This window comes from Nycticebus coucang, chromosome 1, assembly GCF_027406575.1.
Source record: "Nycticebus coucang isolate mNycCou1 chromosome 1, mNycCou1.pri, whole genome shotgun sequence".
NCBI lineage: Eukaryota > Metazoa > Chordata > Mammalia > Primates > Lorisidae > Nycticebus > Nycticebus coucang.
Window position 1 is genome coordinate 134,277,428 of NC_069780.1, and position 15,739 is coordinate 134,293,166.

General features: G+C 38.9%; 1 protein-coding gene across 7 annotated transcripts in view; it reads left to right on the forward strand.

The window, feature by feature from the left end:
• GFM2 (GTP dependent ribosome recycling factor mitochondrial 2) overlaps positions 1 to 15,739 on the forward strand; it is a 63,519-nt gene that overhangs the window by 31,237 nt on the left and 16,543 nt on the right. For all 7 annotated transcript variants that reach the window (XM_053588686.1, XM_053588710.1, XM_053588702.1 and 4 more), the window contains 4 exons: positions 8,848 to 8,996; positions 10,459 to 10,599; positions 10,682 to 10,781; positions 13,273 to 13,462. In XM_053588686.1, coding sequence (XP_053444661.1) covers positions 8,848 to 8,996; positions 10,459 to 10,599; positions 10,682 to 10,781; positions 13,273 to 13,462 — 580 coding nt within the window. The remainder of the gene's footprint in view (positions 1 to 8,847; positions 8,997 to 10,458; positions 10,600 to 10,681; positions 10,782 to 13,272; positions 13,463 to 15,739) is intronic.

Below are 15,739 nucleotides of genomic sequence, written 5' to 3' on the forward strand. Positions count from 1 at the left end.
GGCTTTGTAGTACATACTAAAATCTGGTATGCCGATGCCCCCAGCTTTATTTTTGTTACTAAGAACTGCCTTAGCTATACGGGGTTTTTTCCGGTTCCATACAAAACACAGAATCATTTTTTCCAAATCTTGAAAGTACGATGTAGGTACCTTGATAGGAATGGCATTGAATAGGTAGATAGCTTTGGGAAGTATAGACATTTTAACAATGTTGATTCTTCCAAGCCATGAGCATGGTATGTTCTTCCATTTGTTAATATCCTCTGCTATTTCCTTTCTGAGGATTTCATAGTTTTCTTTATAGAGGTCCTTCACCTCCTTCGTTAGGTATATTCCTAGGTATTTCATTTTCTTTGAGACTATGGTGAAGGGAGTTGTGTCCTTAATTAGCTTCTCATCTTGACTGTTATTGGTGTATACAAAGGCTACTGACTTGTGGACATTGATTTTATATCCTGAAACATTACTGTATTTTTTGATGACTTCTAGGAGTCTTGTGGTTGAGTCTTTGGGGTTCTGTAAGTATAAGATCATGTCGTCAGCAAAGAGGGAGAGTTTGACCTCCTCTGCTCCCATTTGGATTCCCTTTATTTCCTTGTCTTGCCTAATTATATTGGCTAGAACTTCCAGCACTACGTTGAGTAGTAAAGGTGACAGCGGACAACCTTGTCTGGTTCCAGTTCTAAGAGGAAAAGCTTTCAGTTTTACTCCATTCAGTAAAATATTGGCTGTGGGTTTGTCATAGATAGCTTCAATCAGTTTTAGAAATGTGCCACCTATGCCTATACTCTTCAGAGTTCTAATTAGAAAAGGATGCTGGATTTTAGCAAATGCTTTTTCTGCATCTATTGAGAGGATCATGTGATCTTTATTTTTGCCTCTGTTAATATGGTGGATAACGTTTATAGACTTGCGTATGTTAAACCAGCCTTGCATCCCTGGGATGAAGCCTACTTGATCATGACGAATGACTTTTTTGATGATAAGCTGTAATCTATTGGCTAGGATTTTGTTGAGAATTTTTGCGTCTATGTTCATGAGTGAGATTGGTCTGAAATTCTCCTTTTTGTTTGGGTCTTTTCCTGGTTTTGGTATCAGGGTGATGTTTGCTTCATAGAATGTGTTGGGGAAGATTCCTTCTTCCTCAGTTTTTTGGAATAATTTCTGCAGTACAGGAATAAGCTCTTCCTTGAAGGTTTGATAGAATTCTGGAGTGAAGCCATCTGGACCAGGGCATTTTTTTGGTTGGAAGCTTTTTTATTGTTTCTTTGATCTCAGTGCTTGAAATTGGTCTGTTCAGAAGGTCTATTTCATCCTGGCTAAGTCTAGGGAGAGGGTGTGATTCCAAATATTGATCCATTTCCTTCACATTGTCAAATTTCTGGGCATAGAGTTTCTGGTAGTATTCAGAGATGATCTCTTGTATCTCTGTGGGATCAGTTGTTATTTCCCCTTTATCGTTTCTGATTGAGGTTATTAGAGATTTTACTTTTCTATTTCTCGTTAGTCTGGCCAATGGTTTATCTTATTTTATTTATTTTTTCAAAAAACCAACTCCTTGTTTCATTAATTTTCTGAATGATTCTTTTATTTTCAATTTCATTGATCTATGATTTGATTTTGGATATTTCTTTTCTTCTACTGAGTTTAGGCTTAGATTGTTCTTCTTTTTCCAATTCCATAAGATCTCTTGTGAGATTGTTGATGTGCTCTCTTTCTGTTTTTTGAATGTAGGCATCTAAAGCGATGAATTTTCCTCTCAGAACTGCTTATGCAGTATCCCACAGGTTTTGGTAGCTTGTGTCTTCATTGTTGTTATGCTCAAGGAAGTTAATGATTTCCTGTTTTATTTCTTCCTTCACCCATCTGTTATTCAACAGAAGATTGTTTAATTTCCATGCCTTTGGGTGGGCTTGAGCATTTTTGTTAGAGTTGAGTTCCACCTTTAGTGCCTTATGGTCTGAGAAGATACAAGGTAAAATTTCAATTCTTTTGATTCTGTTGATATTTGTTTTGTGTCCCAGGATATGATCAATTTTGGAGAATGTTCCATGGGGTGATGAGAAGAATGTATATTCTTTATCTTTGGGATGGAGTGTTCTATATGCGTCTATCAAGCATAGTTGTTCTAGGGTCTCATTTAAATTTCTTACATCTTTGTTCAATTTCTGTTTAGAGGATCTGTCCAGCTCTGTAAGAGGTGTGTTAAAGTCCCCTGTTATGATGGTATTATCAGATATCATATTGCTCAGACTGAGTAAGGTCTGCTTCAAGAATCTGGGAGCATTTAAATTGTGTGCATAAATATTTAGAATTGAAATGTCTTCTTGTTGTAGTTTTCCCTTGACCAATATAAAGTGACCATCTTTGTCTTTTTTGACTTTAGTTGCTTTAAATCCACATGTATCTGAAAATAAGATTGCAACTCCTCTTTTCTTCTGAATTCCATTTGCCTGAAAAATTGTCTTCCAACCCTTGACTCGGAGCTTTAATTTGTCTTTTGAAGCCAGGTGTGTTTCTTGCAGACAGCAAATGGATGGCTTGTGTTTTTTAATCCAGTCAGCCAATCTATGTCTCTTCAGTGGGGAATTCAAGCCATTAACATTTATTGAGATAATTGATAAGTGTGGTAATATTCTATTCGTCTTATTTTGTGAGAGTCCATTGCTTAGTTTTGTCTTTTGCATCAGTGTGGAGGTTAGGTTCTGTCCTTTGATTTCTGAGTTCTTACTTTGCTGCTGATCCATTGTGGTGGTCAGTGTGCAGAACAGGTTGAAGTATTTCCTGTAGAGCTGGTCTTGTTGTGGCGAATTTCCTCAGTGTTTGTATATCTGTAAATGATTTGATTTCTCCATCAATTTTGAAGCTTAGCTTAGCAGGGTACAGAATTCTGGGCTGAAAATTGTTCTGTTTAAGTAGATTAAAGGTAGGTGACCATTGTCTTCTTGCTTGGAAAGTTTCATTAGAGAAGTCTGCGGTAACTCTGATGGATTTGCCCCTGTAAGTCAACTGGCGCTTACTCCTGGCAGCTTGCAGAATCTTTTCTTTTGTCTTGACTTTGGACAGGTTCATCACAGTGTGTCTTGGAGAAGCTCGGTTAGAGTTGAGGCGACCCAGGGTCCGATATCCCTCTGAAAGCAGTGTGTCAGAATCTTTGGTGATATTTGGGAAATTTTCTTTTATAATATTCTCTAGTATGGCTTCCATTCCTCTGGGGCATTCTTCTTCCCCTTCTGGAATTCCTATAACTCGTATGTTGGAACGCTTCATAAAGTCCCATAATTCTGACAGTGAACGTTCTGCTTTCTCTCTCTTCTTTTCTGCCTCTTTTACTGTCTGAGTTATCTCAAGAACTTTGTCTTCTACCTCTGAAATTCTTCCTTCTGCATGGTCTAACCTGTTGCTGATACTTTCCATTGCATCTTTAAGTTCCCTAATTGACTGTTTCAGTTACTTCGGGTCTGCTATATCCTTTTTATATTCTTCATATCGTTCATCTCTTATTTGATTCTGTTTTTGGATTTCCTTTTGGTTATTTTCCACTTTATTAGCAATTTCCTTCATTGTTTCCATCATTTCTTTCATTGTTTTCAACATGTGTATTCTAAATTCCCTTTCTGTCATTCCTAACATTGCTATACTGGTGGAATCCTCTGCAGTAGCTACCACATGGTCCCTTGGTGGGGTTGTTCTAGACTGGTTCTTCATGTTGCCTGGAGTTTTCTGCTGATTCTTCCTCATGAGTGGTTTCTTTTATCTGTTTCCTTGCCCTAATTTTCCTTTCACTTCCTCTTGCTCTTTAAGTTCTCATGCCTGTGGACTAAGGGTTACAGGACCAGAAGGGTGAGAAGGTTGAAGAGCAAAAAAAAGGGGATGAAAGAAAGGAGGACCGAGTGATAAGAAAAAAAGAAAGATAGAGAAAGGAGAGGGGGTGGGTATAAGGAATATTGACAAAAAGAAGAGAGGCACAGAAAGAGGGAGACAGGGCAATATAGGTGTACAGTAGGGTACTTTGACACAACCTTAAAAAACCCCACCTTCTGGGGGTGCCCAGTTGCGTGGTTCCCTTGAGGTCAGCAGCTCTTTGCTAACCTGATCAGACACAGTACCCCACCTCTACCAAGTAGAGAGGAAAGACAAAAATGCTATAAATCAAACCAAAAGAAGCAAACAGAAAACTTTACGGGGATAAAATTGGGTGAAAAACCAAATTATATCGGTAGAAACACTAGCAAAAATGAAGTTGAAGTTATTAAAAAAGGCAGCAATGGGAAATTATAATTAAACTAGGAAAATTGAGAAAGAAAAAGGGATCTGTGTGGAAAAGATTGAAATTAAAAAAACAAAAGAACATCAGCAACGTCAAAATAAAGAAACAAAAAAAAACAACGAAATAAAAAAAAAAAAGAAAAAAATACAGAACCAAAAAGAAAGCAGTTTGTATATGTTATTGAATATTGTCTGGGCAACACGTGGTCTTCTGGGGTATGAGATGTTAGTCACAGTTCTGATACGACTGGAGGCTGCTGATTTCTCAAACCCCAGCAGGTAGACACCCTAAATCTCTCTTCAGCCTACTTAAAAGGCACTTTGAACTTGTAAACTTGCTGAGCAGAAGCTTTCCCAGCTTTCTCGCTGGAATCGCTGCTGAAGTGGCTATCCACTTACTCAGTGTGCCAAAACCGGTCTCACTCTGCCCCTGAGGGTTAGGGCTGCAAGGCGGCTCAAACCCCACCCTTAGGCTACTTGGTTGCTGGGTTACCAGCTCCCACCCGTTTGTAGCTCTGCGACCCTGAGGGCGGAGCTTGCCGGGGCAGATTACTGACAATGGATCCGTGTGACCCACCGCCAAACACTGTTAGCTCCGTCTGGCTCAGCGGCTCAGACTGGGGCCCTAGACAAAGGCCAAAGTTCTCCGCACTCCCGCTCAGGTCTTCCCCAAGGCAGTTCAACTCAGTGCCAAGTCCAAGGACATCAAAATAGTTCACAGGTAAGGCCTTTCTGGTTTGCAGTCTCGCTGCTATTGAACTTACAGTTGTGGGCGGGTTTAGACGGATTGAACACACGCGACCACTTGCCGGTTTTCCACTGTTTTAGTCCTCCTCTTGGGGTCCAGAAGTCTCTCGCTGACTCCCTGTATCTTCATAGGAGTGATGATAGGCAGTTCCCACCAGCCAGAGATGCCTGGAGTCCTATCTCCCCAGACTCACGGTGCCCAGATGCAAGGAAGCTGTTACTCGGCTGCCATCTTGCTCCGCCTCCACCTTTATGTCCCTTGTTGTTTTTTTTTAACTTTGCATACTTTTAGAAAGCGCAAACCTAAAAATTAGAATATTAAGGTAAAATCACTACTAATTTGGAATATGGAACTTTAACAATGACAATGATTTACTATTTTCGGATATACTATGTATATATATATTTACTTTTGACTCCCCGTCAGGAAATCTAATTGTATATGCCTTTTTTTTGAGACTCACTTTGTCGCCATGGGTAGAGTGCTGTGCTATGGCATCATAGTTCACAGCAACCTCAAACTCTTGGGCTTAAGTTATTCTCTTGCCTCAGCCTCCCAAGTAGCTGGGACTACAGGTGCTTGCCACAATGCCCGGCTACTTTTTAGTTGCAGTTGTCATTGTTGTTTGACAGGCCCAGGCTGGATTCGAACCCAACAGCTCCAGTGTATGTGGCTGGTGCCCTAGCTACTGAGCTATAGGTGCTGAGCCTAATTGGATATACTTTATAGAATTAGAACTTGGATCCTTTGTACTCATTGTGGTTCAGTAAATTGCTTATTCTCTGCAGCTTTTTTCTCTTCATCCTGATCATTTCAGGGAAATCATAGGTAGAAAGTTTGTATTCATTTGATTGTTTTTTCATTTTTAAACTTACTTTTCAGATTACTACAATGATTATTTTCTCAGAACATTTTTTCTGAATCTGTTTTAATTTTTAATAGGAATTTGTTACAATTCTTTGCTTTTTTTTCTTTTGGCATACATTAAGCCAGAGAAGCAGCAAGTAAAATACAATTGTAATTGAATTATGGCAGAGTTCTTCAAGAAACTCTGTTCTGACAGGGACTAGTTCCCATGAATTTGGCAGAGATACTGTTTATTTTGTTAAGAGTTGCCAAGTAGGGCAGTGCCTGTGGCTCAGGGCAGTGCCTGTGGCTCAGTGAGTAGGGCTGTGCCTGTGGCTCAGTGAGTAGGGCTCTGGCCCCATATATGGTGGGTGGCAAGTTCGAACCTGGCCAAACTGCAACAAAAAATAGCCGGGCGTTGTGGCGGGCGCCTATAGTCCCAGCTACTTGGGAGGCGGAGGCAAAGGAATTGTCTAAGCCCAAAAGCTGGAGGTTGCTGTGAGCTGTGATGTTACGGCACTCTACTGAGGGCGATAAAGTGAGACTCTGTCTCTTAAAAAAAAAAAAAAGTTGCCAAGTAACCTGTTTCTAAGTGGTAAGGTATAAAATGGGCCACAGATGAGCCAGAAAGTTCACTTAGTTATTATTCATGAAAAGAATTAAAAACCCAAAAGCTAAATGAAGCACATTTTTGAGCCACTTGAACTTAGAGGTAGGAAAAGGTCTGATTTTTTTTCGCTTTTGAATAAAATGCTATCATTTTTGAATTTTTTTTGTTTAGCATTTGAATGTTTGAGTATGATGTTTGTTAAACATTATGTTATCACATAACATGATTTCTGCTTTCAAAGAGCTCATACTGTGAAGTGGAATTGACCCACCAATTTGTTTGAAAACATACCTAAACTTTTCTTGTTTTTCGAGTTCTTTTAAAAGTTTTTTTCTGGGTGGCGCCTGTGGCTCAGTGGATAGGCGCCGGCCATATATACCAAGGGTGGCAGGTTCGAACCTGGCCCCGGCCAAAGTGTAACAAAAAATAGCTGGGCGTTGTGGTGGGCACCTGTAGTCCCAGCTACTCGGAGGCTGAGGCAAGAGAATCACCTAAGCCCAGGAGTTGGAGGTTGCTGTGAGCTGTGACAACACGGCACTCTACTGAGGGTGATAAAGTGAGACTCTGTCTCTAAAAAAAAAATAAAATAAAAATTTTTTTCTATTTTGATTTCTCATTTTCCTTTAGATTTTGTTAAATGTGGATCTAATTCATTTGAAGAAATTGTTAAGTCAGATGTATATACAGAGATACCTAAAAATGTTTACACTTTTAAGAAAGGGAAAAACTGTATTGAAATTGTAATAATATATACCAAATACAAAAGATGAATACAAGTCATATTTGCAATTATACAATTGTAAGAGGTGCTCAAGGTGGTTACCATCAGTGTCTAGACACTTCTGATTACCACAAATTACTGCTTGAGACATGTTGACCAAAGTGCCCACATTTCTCAACTGTGTGTGCCATTTCAGTTTCTTCCCAGAGTACCCTCGGCATAATCAGTTTTCTGTGGTACACCACATCCTTTAAGGTCCCTGCAGGCAGAAGTCAAGAGAACATGGGGGAAACTGAGTCTCTTTGTCTTATTTGTTGTCCTGGCAAATTCTGATGGAGGTCAGCTCTCACCTCTTGGTACATGTACTAATCCTTGGTATGAAAACTTTTCCATTTTGCTGTTTTAAAAATGCATCGTGGGGGCGGTGCCTGTGGCTCAGTCCGGCTGGCCCCATATACCGAGGGTGGCGGGTTCAAACCCGGCCCCGGCTGAATTGCAACCAAAAAAATAGCCGGGAGTTGTGGTGGGCGCCTGTAGTCCCAGCTACTTGGGAGACTGAGGCGAGAGAATCACTTAAGCCCAGGAGTTGGAGGTTGCTGTGAGCTGTGTGATGCCACGGCACTCAACCCAGGGCCATAAAGTGAGACTCTGTCTCTACAAAAAAAAAAAAAGAATGCATTGTGGGTGGCGCCTGGGCTCAGTGGGCAGGGCACCAGCTCCATATACCAAGGGTGGCAGGTTTGAACCCGGTCCTGGCCAAACTGCAACAACAACAAAACATAGCCGGGTGTTGTGGCGGGCGCCTGTAGTCCCAGCTACTCGGGAGGCTGAGGCAAGAGAATCGCCTAAGCCCAGGAGTTGACGGTTGCTGTGAGCTATGACGCCATGGCACTCTACCGAGGGTGATAAAGTGAGCCTCTGTCTCTGAAAAAAAAAAAAGGAAGAATGCATTGTAATGCATTGTATGCTTGTTCTGCTAACTCCTGTCACATGCACACTGTTTGGTAGATTTCTGTGGCCAGTACGTAAACTGTTCCAACTCCATAGCAGACGTCTGCCCAGGACTTGTTGCTGTGTGTGGCCTCCGGATCTTGCCTTGTGTGCATCACACAGAGCACCATGCGTCATGGACTTATCACAAACGCATGTAGTTGTTAGGTGTGGGGAAGGTTCTGTTGCATACTCACGCCTCCTTTGTCATCAACAACGTTTTCGAATTTCAAATACCACTTTAAAATGGTGTTGTGCTCCTTGAACAACAAACTTCTTTCTGCCATTTTCTTTGACAGTCCTGTCACGTGGTGATGCTAGTATTGACTTATTAACACTGTCTTTTAAGTAAATGTCATACTACACATTGTTACTATAATTCAATTCTGTTTTCAAAAGTAATACATACATAACATTGCTTAAAATGTGTATATATTTTTCTGGCACCTCTGGTATTTTTTATTTTTGACCAGTTCCTCTATAAATATCTAACATGCCAGGTAGCGATTAGTGTTAAAAAGAAAAAGGATAAAGCCATAGAGAATGATGGAAATATAATGAAGAGTACGTGGGTTGTTGGAAGAGGCCTCTAATTCTGAGATTCTGGTGGAGACCAATATATTGCACACAATATAAGTGCTCATTTATATTTCTGCCTTGTAGCTACAGATTGCAATAAACAGAGTAACACTGGCTCGGACAGCAGTGCCTGTGCTATGTGGAAGTGCCCTGAAAAACAAAGGTATACAGCCCTTGTTAGATGCTATTACCATGTACTTACCTTCACCTGAAGAGCGCAACTATGAATTTCTGTAAGTATGCAGTCACATAGATTAGAATCCTACACATTGAAGAAAAAGTAGGCAAATAGGAGGCCTTGTTTCATGAAAAGTAGTTAAATTACTGTTTTTGAGTAATAATGGTAAAGAATGTTATTTCAAATGATATCTGTAGTAATTTTGACTTGAAAGAAAATTTTTCATTGTGTCTTGTAACCAGCTATGTTCATAGGTAGACTGAAAAGGTATGGCTTTTCACTATGTAAAAGTGAAAACACACTTTATAAGTGTTGACTCTGCCATCTTAGCTCAAAAAAAAGTAGTATCCTGGGATGTTTGTTAAATGTTTTATAGATACATTCATCTAAATTTCACAATTCTTCATAAACTCAAAATATTTTGTACCTATAAAGGTGATTGTTTTACTCATGTAAAACTTTGTTCTTAAGTTAATAAATGCTCTAAAACTGAGTGAGCACTGTGCAGAATGACAGAGAGGTAGACTTTAATTTTGTTAACTGTGACTAATAATTTTTCATATCTCTAAATTGGAGAAGCATCATGGAAAATTGATCATGAGCACACTATTTGTACTAGGGGACTTATATTCTAGCTCTTCCAAATTGCTTAACATCTCATCCAATTAGAATCTATTCTTACAACAACCCATTTTCATGGGGTTGTTGTAATGAGTTTATTCTGATTCAAGGAGCAGATAGTAAAAAAAGATTTTTAAACCTTTTAAGAAAGGTTTATAAAAAATGTTTATAAAGCACAAAGAACAATGTCTGGTGTATAGTACTCTGTATACTAGTATTTGGTAAAGTAAAAATCAGAGAATAAGAACAAGATTGGAGAAGTTCTATAACAGAAATGGAATTTCTCAATTTAACTTTGAGTTATGGCCTTATTTGAAACACATGGAAATATGGAGCCTCTCCCCAGAAAGATGCATCTATGCACAAAGTTGAACAATTTCAGAGAAATTCAAACTTTCTAATCCATCAATGAACATCAATTTGAGAACAACATTCTGTTAAGAATCTTGGCTAGGTAAACAAGATCAAATTTTTAGTGTAGATTTTTATGGTTGTGCACTTGGACAGCAAGGGGGAGAGAGTGAAAGTTATAATTAGCAAGTACCTGTTTGTTTACTCTGTGCAGGTTTCCTAAGAAGTTATATGATCTCAGGTATAATTTTTGGGGAGAGAGCTTTTGACAATGAAATGATTTGCAAATAGAGGTAATATAAGACAATCCGTTTCTTTTAATTTTGAGGAATTACTGGTAAGATCTCCCATTGAATAGTCAATGGAGGAACAACGTTGCATAGTAATGATGTTATTTAGTGGCTCTAAGTAGCTCTACTAGATGATATGAGGGATATTTGGAGAACATTATGGTTAAGTTTCTACAGTAATTCTGATCTAATGTGTATAGAAATATGGGAAGTATATTTTACAGAACTTTCTGGAATGTCCTCTTTATTTCATAGACAGTGGTATAAGGATGACTTATGTGCACTGGCATTTAAAGTTCTCCATGATAAGCAGCGAGGACCACTGGTTTTTATGCGCATTTACTCAGGCACAATAAAACCCCAGTTAGCCATCCATAATATTAATGGAAACTGCACGTAAGTAGAAGCTTAATTACTTTCTGAAACTGTACTAATTTCTTTTAAAATATGTCTGCTGATATAAATCATGGTTTTACAGGGAGAGAATAAGTCGTCTGCTTTTGCCATTTGCCGACCAACACATAGAAATCCCTTCACTGGCTGCTGGTAATATTGCTTTGACTGTTGGTCTTAAACACGTAAGTGACCAAGTGATTTCTCCAGGGCTTAACGACAGCTTAAATGTTTAACTACAAGTTGATATTTTGTCGTATCAAAAACCCAGAAACAATCCAAATATCCATCATTAGTGGAATAATATTGTGGCAAATTCACCAACCTAATTGAATCTTATATTTTTAATAGAAAGAAAACTAAATTATGGAAGATAAAGTTTAAATGCAAGTAAAATATTAGGTCATTAAATATGAAATGTCCAAACAGAGGTGTGTTTATTATATCTCAAAGAAGAAGCAGTACCACTAATCAGAGTATGTGCCTAACTATCAATGTAGTTTTGCCATCTTAACGGTAGCTTGTTCATGTCAGCAGTGAAGAAGCCTGAGAGAGTGGGGATGAAAGGTATTTTCCATAGCTTGTTAGGAATTTAATTTCTTTCCTTGTAAGAAGTGGTCCAAACCCTGGAAGAAGTGGTAGTTAGTTGGTGCAAGGTCTGGTGAATACAGTAGGTGACAAGAGTTTCCAAGTTCCTCTTTAGTTTGAGCAGTATTATTTGTGCAAGAGAATTGGACTATCTTTTTTTTACTATCTTGGCTGCTTAATTACAAGCATCCTCATCATTTGGTCAGCTGTTTGCAAGAAACATCTGCTATAATGGATGTATCCAGGTTTCATGAAGCTGTAGTGGATAACACCAGTCCTGAACCACCAAATAGACACTTTGTCACCCTTGGTAGAGTGCTGTGGTGTCATAGCTCACAACAACCTCAAACTCTTGGGCTCAAGTGATCTTCCCTCAGCCTCCTGAGTAGCTGGGACTATAGGCACCCCCCACAGTGCCAGGCTATTTTTAGAGACAGGGTCTCCCTCTTGCTTAGGCTGGTCTTGAACTCCTGAGCTTAATCATTCCACTGGCCTTGACCTCCCAGAGTGCTAGGATTACAGGCCTGAGCCACTGTGCCTGGCTCTATTAGCTTTATTTGATGAATATTTTTTTGGACTGTGTTTTAACACTTCATCTTTATCCGAGTATTGTGCTGAACACTTCTGATTGTCAAAAAGAATCCGTTTTTATCACACATAACAATGCACTGTAGAAATCGTTTACTTTTATGTCGTGACAGCAAAGAAAGGCAAGCTTTGAGATGATTTCTCTTCTGATGCTTGTTTAATTCATGCAGAAACCATCAATTTCTTTACCTTGCCAATGTGTTTTAAATGGCCTAATATTGTTGGAGTAATAATGTCAGACCTTGTTGGTAATTCACACGTAGCTTGAAATGGATTCACTTCCACTACAGCTTTTAGCTCATCATTTACCCACGTTGGTCTTGGGATGCTCTCATGGCTCATTTTCAAGATTAAAATTGCCAGAATGGAACTTCTCACATCATCGACATACTGTGTGTGCATTAGCCACATCCTTCCCCAAAACTTTTTGTTGATATTTTGTGCTTTTTGCACTATGTTGGTTTTATGACAGAACTCATATTTGAAAATAACACAGAATTTTAGCTTATGTATTGTTTCACAAAAATTGTTCTAAAAAAAGCTTTTGAAAGATAATCATAAGCCAAAACTTAATAACTGATCATTTAATAACTAAAGGTATTTTGTTAATGAAGGCTTCATGAAGGCAAGGATTTTTATCTCTTGTCCATTGCTTTAGATCAGTGCTTGCACGTAGTAGGCACTCCATAAGTATTTGTAGGATGAATGGATGAAAACACTTGAAAATACTTGATGCTGTGTCTGTTGTCTATTTTTGATGGGTTAAAACTAAGAATATTTCATTATCCAGTATATGGATAAGTCAAATACAGTTTTCTCATTAAGTTTTGATATATTTGGCATTTATGATAAACATTGTTACTTCTACCATTTATTTGCAAATTTCAAGATCCTTAAGTAGAAAATTCCCACAGTCTGGTTACCGGACTTCTGTCATTGAAGGCTTCTGTCTTCCTGAAGGAAGGAGGAACTCTTTGTACATATTTGAAGGAGCAGTACCAATATGTTGGAACTGTTGTTTCAGTAGTACTCTTTTTACAGAGGAGGAGACCAGCACAAAACTTCATTATATAAAAGTTTAAAAGCAAATTTATGGCTTTACAAAAAGTAACTGGGTTGTACATGGAAGCCAGGGATGACACATGGTATTCTGCTTAATTATGTATTTTAGTTGATAGAGAATGTTCTGTAAAATAATAATAAATTCTAATGGGTAGTAAAACACTATAATGATTGTGAAAATTTAGGAAGGTTTTGGATGTGTATGTGTGTTTATTATTTGTTAAAATTTGTAACTGTGTTTTGGATAGAATTCTTATGTAAGTTAAATTAATTTTACTTATTCAAAGTTGCCATAAGCTTTGTAACTTTATTTCTCTTTTAAGTTCTGATGGAAAAGAAAATGCTACATTAAAATTTTTCTCATGTTGTAGCTGTTGGTGGAAGGTGAGTGCTTGCCAAAGGCCTGTTTGGGGCCAACTTGTCTTTGTTTTCTTTCAGACTGCCACTGGAGACACTATTGTCTCGTCCAAGTCCAGTGCATTAGCTGCAGCTCGTAGAGCCAAAAGAGACGGAGAAAAGCAGCACAGGAAAAATAGTGAAGCAGAGAGAATTTTACTGGCTGGGGTGGAGATTCCAGACCCAGTTTTCTTCTGTACCATAGAACCCCCATCAGTGGCTAAGCAGCCAGGTATAAACGGTCTTGGTGTGTCAACTAATTAGTGTTCTGATAGTTTATGTAAAATAGTTACAATATACCTCAAAAGATTTATGTGATTGAGTTAAATTTTATCTGACTTTATTGTGGTTTGTCTAGTTTTTTATGTAAGAAGTTTTTGCTTTTGCCAATACTTTATTCTTTTCCTATCTTAGCAATTTTCTCATATATTCTTCCTTACTCTCCTTTTTACAGTGCTATCTATGAGATTCTAAGTACGTGGCCTTAGAACTGCCCTTCTGGTATATTAGATTAGACAATATGACCCATTCAGTTTTCTCATCATCATGTATAAAAGTGCTATTTTACTTTGTTTTTCTTTGTTTGCTCAACCTTTAGAACTCAATGAAGATATGTATATACTATGGCCAATATCATTTGACCTTTTGAGAATTATATGCTTTGTTCTTTAGCATATTAGCTTAAAATTCTTCAGTGGGTTCCCGTTACCTATATAGCACAAGCCTGAACTCTGTAATGTGGTATATAAAGTCCATGATTCTAGTTGTATCATTTCTAATTAGATTTGCTTACATAGAACCCTGCCCCCATAACAATTGTTTTAATAAGATGGGAATTTTTTTCTCTCTTTTGTAAAAGAGAATTGGTAGCCAAAAAGAGCGGCTCCACAAAGTCACCAGGAACCCAGGCTCCAGTCTTTGTGCCCTGCTGCTCCAAGCAGCATGGCTCCTGTAAAGACTCCTGGAACTTTGGGCATCACTTTGGAGTTCTTGACAGCAGAAAGGAGTAAGGGGAGGAAGAAGATGTACCACCCTCTCTCGTAAGATTTCTCATGTGTCATTGCCAGCACAAACCTGTATAGCTCTACCCAGTTGCAAGGAAGTCTGGTAAATGCAGCCTTTTAAGTGCTAGGCAATAGCAGAAAGGCGAAGAAGCTTCCCCAGTCTTTGCCACAGCCTGGCCTCATTTCTTGAAACTTCCTCCTTCCTTTTGAACCTTCTTTCATGCAAACAAAAATAAAATTAGAGTAACAACCCACACTAGAGTACACTCCCACAGTAAAGTAGTTCTGATTTCCTGCAGATGCTGTGTTCTTTTTGCATTGTTATTTCTTTTCAGTTGTTCTCTCTTGCATTATAATGGTATCTCCTGAACTTACTTGCCTGGAAAATGTTTATTCTTCTGTTAGGTCTCAGCTCAAACATTACCACTGTGTGAGGCCCTCACTGAATTCTTGTATTAGTCTATTTAAGGACAAACCTTGTAGTTCTAGAGGTAGCATTAGAAGCCTTTTTTCCCCCCTTGCAAACAAGTTGGACTCAAGATTATGGAAAAACAAAAGTAACCTTTATTGCTTCTCTGTGTTTTTCTGAGGATCCAGTGGGAATAAAGGAAGAAATATTCCTAGCCCAGGAAGGGTTCCAGGTCCTTACTTCCCCTGATAGAGTTCACATGAAAGAAATCTGAGTTCAGATGTGAGACAGGTTACTACTATAGGAAACTGGGTCTTTTCTTATACAGTTGGTGAAGGAACAGCTTTTAAATTAAAATAGGTGTTGGCTTAGTTTTTCTGTTGCTTGAAAATACCATGAGGCCCCCTAGGTATAGTGTTTTTTTGTTTGTTTGTTTTCGTTTTGTTTTTTTTTGAGACAAAGTCTCACTCTGTCACCCTGAGTAGGGTTCCTTGAAGTCATAGCTCACAGCAATCTCAAAGTCCTGGGCTTGAACAATCCTCTTGCCTCAGCCTCCCAAGTAGCGGGGACTACAGGTGCCGGCCACAAGGCCTGGCCCATTTTCTTCTAATTTTAGTAGAAAAGGAGTCTTATTCTTGCTCAGGCTGGTCTTGAACTCCTAAGCTCAGGTGATACACTCACATTGGCTTCCCAGAGTGCTGGGATTACAGACCTGAGCCACTACTCCAGCCTTTTTTTTTTTGGACACAAAGTTTTGTTCTGTCACCCTGGTTAGAGTACAGTGGTGTCATTATAGTTTAATGCAACCTTAAATGCCTGGGCTCGAGTGATCCTCCTGCCTTAGCCTCCTGAGTAGCTGGGAATATAGGTGTAGTGCCATCACACCCAGCTAGTTTTTCTATTTTTAGTAGAAATGGGAGTCTCAACCCTTGCTTAGGATAGTGTCAAACTCCTGACCTCAAGTGAATCTGCTGCCTTGGCCTCCCAAAGTGTAAGCATTATATGTGTGAGTTAGGTATAGTCTTGACTCTAATGGAGAAAGATCAGGTAATGATGCATCTAGCTGCCCATTTACATCAAAGTTCACCAAGATAGT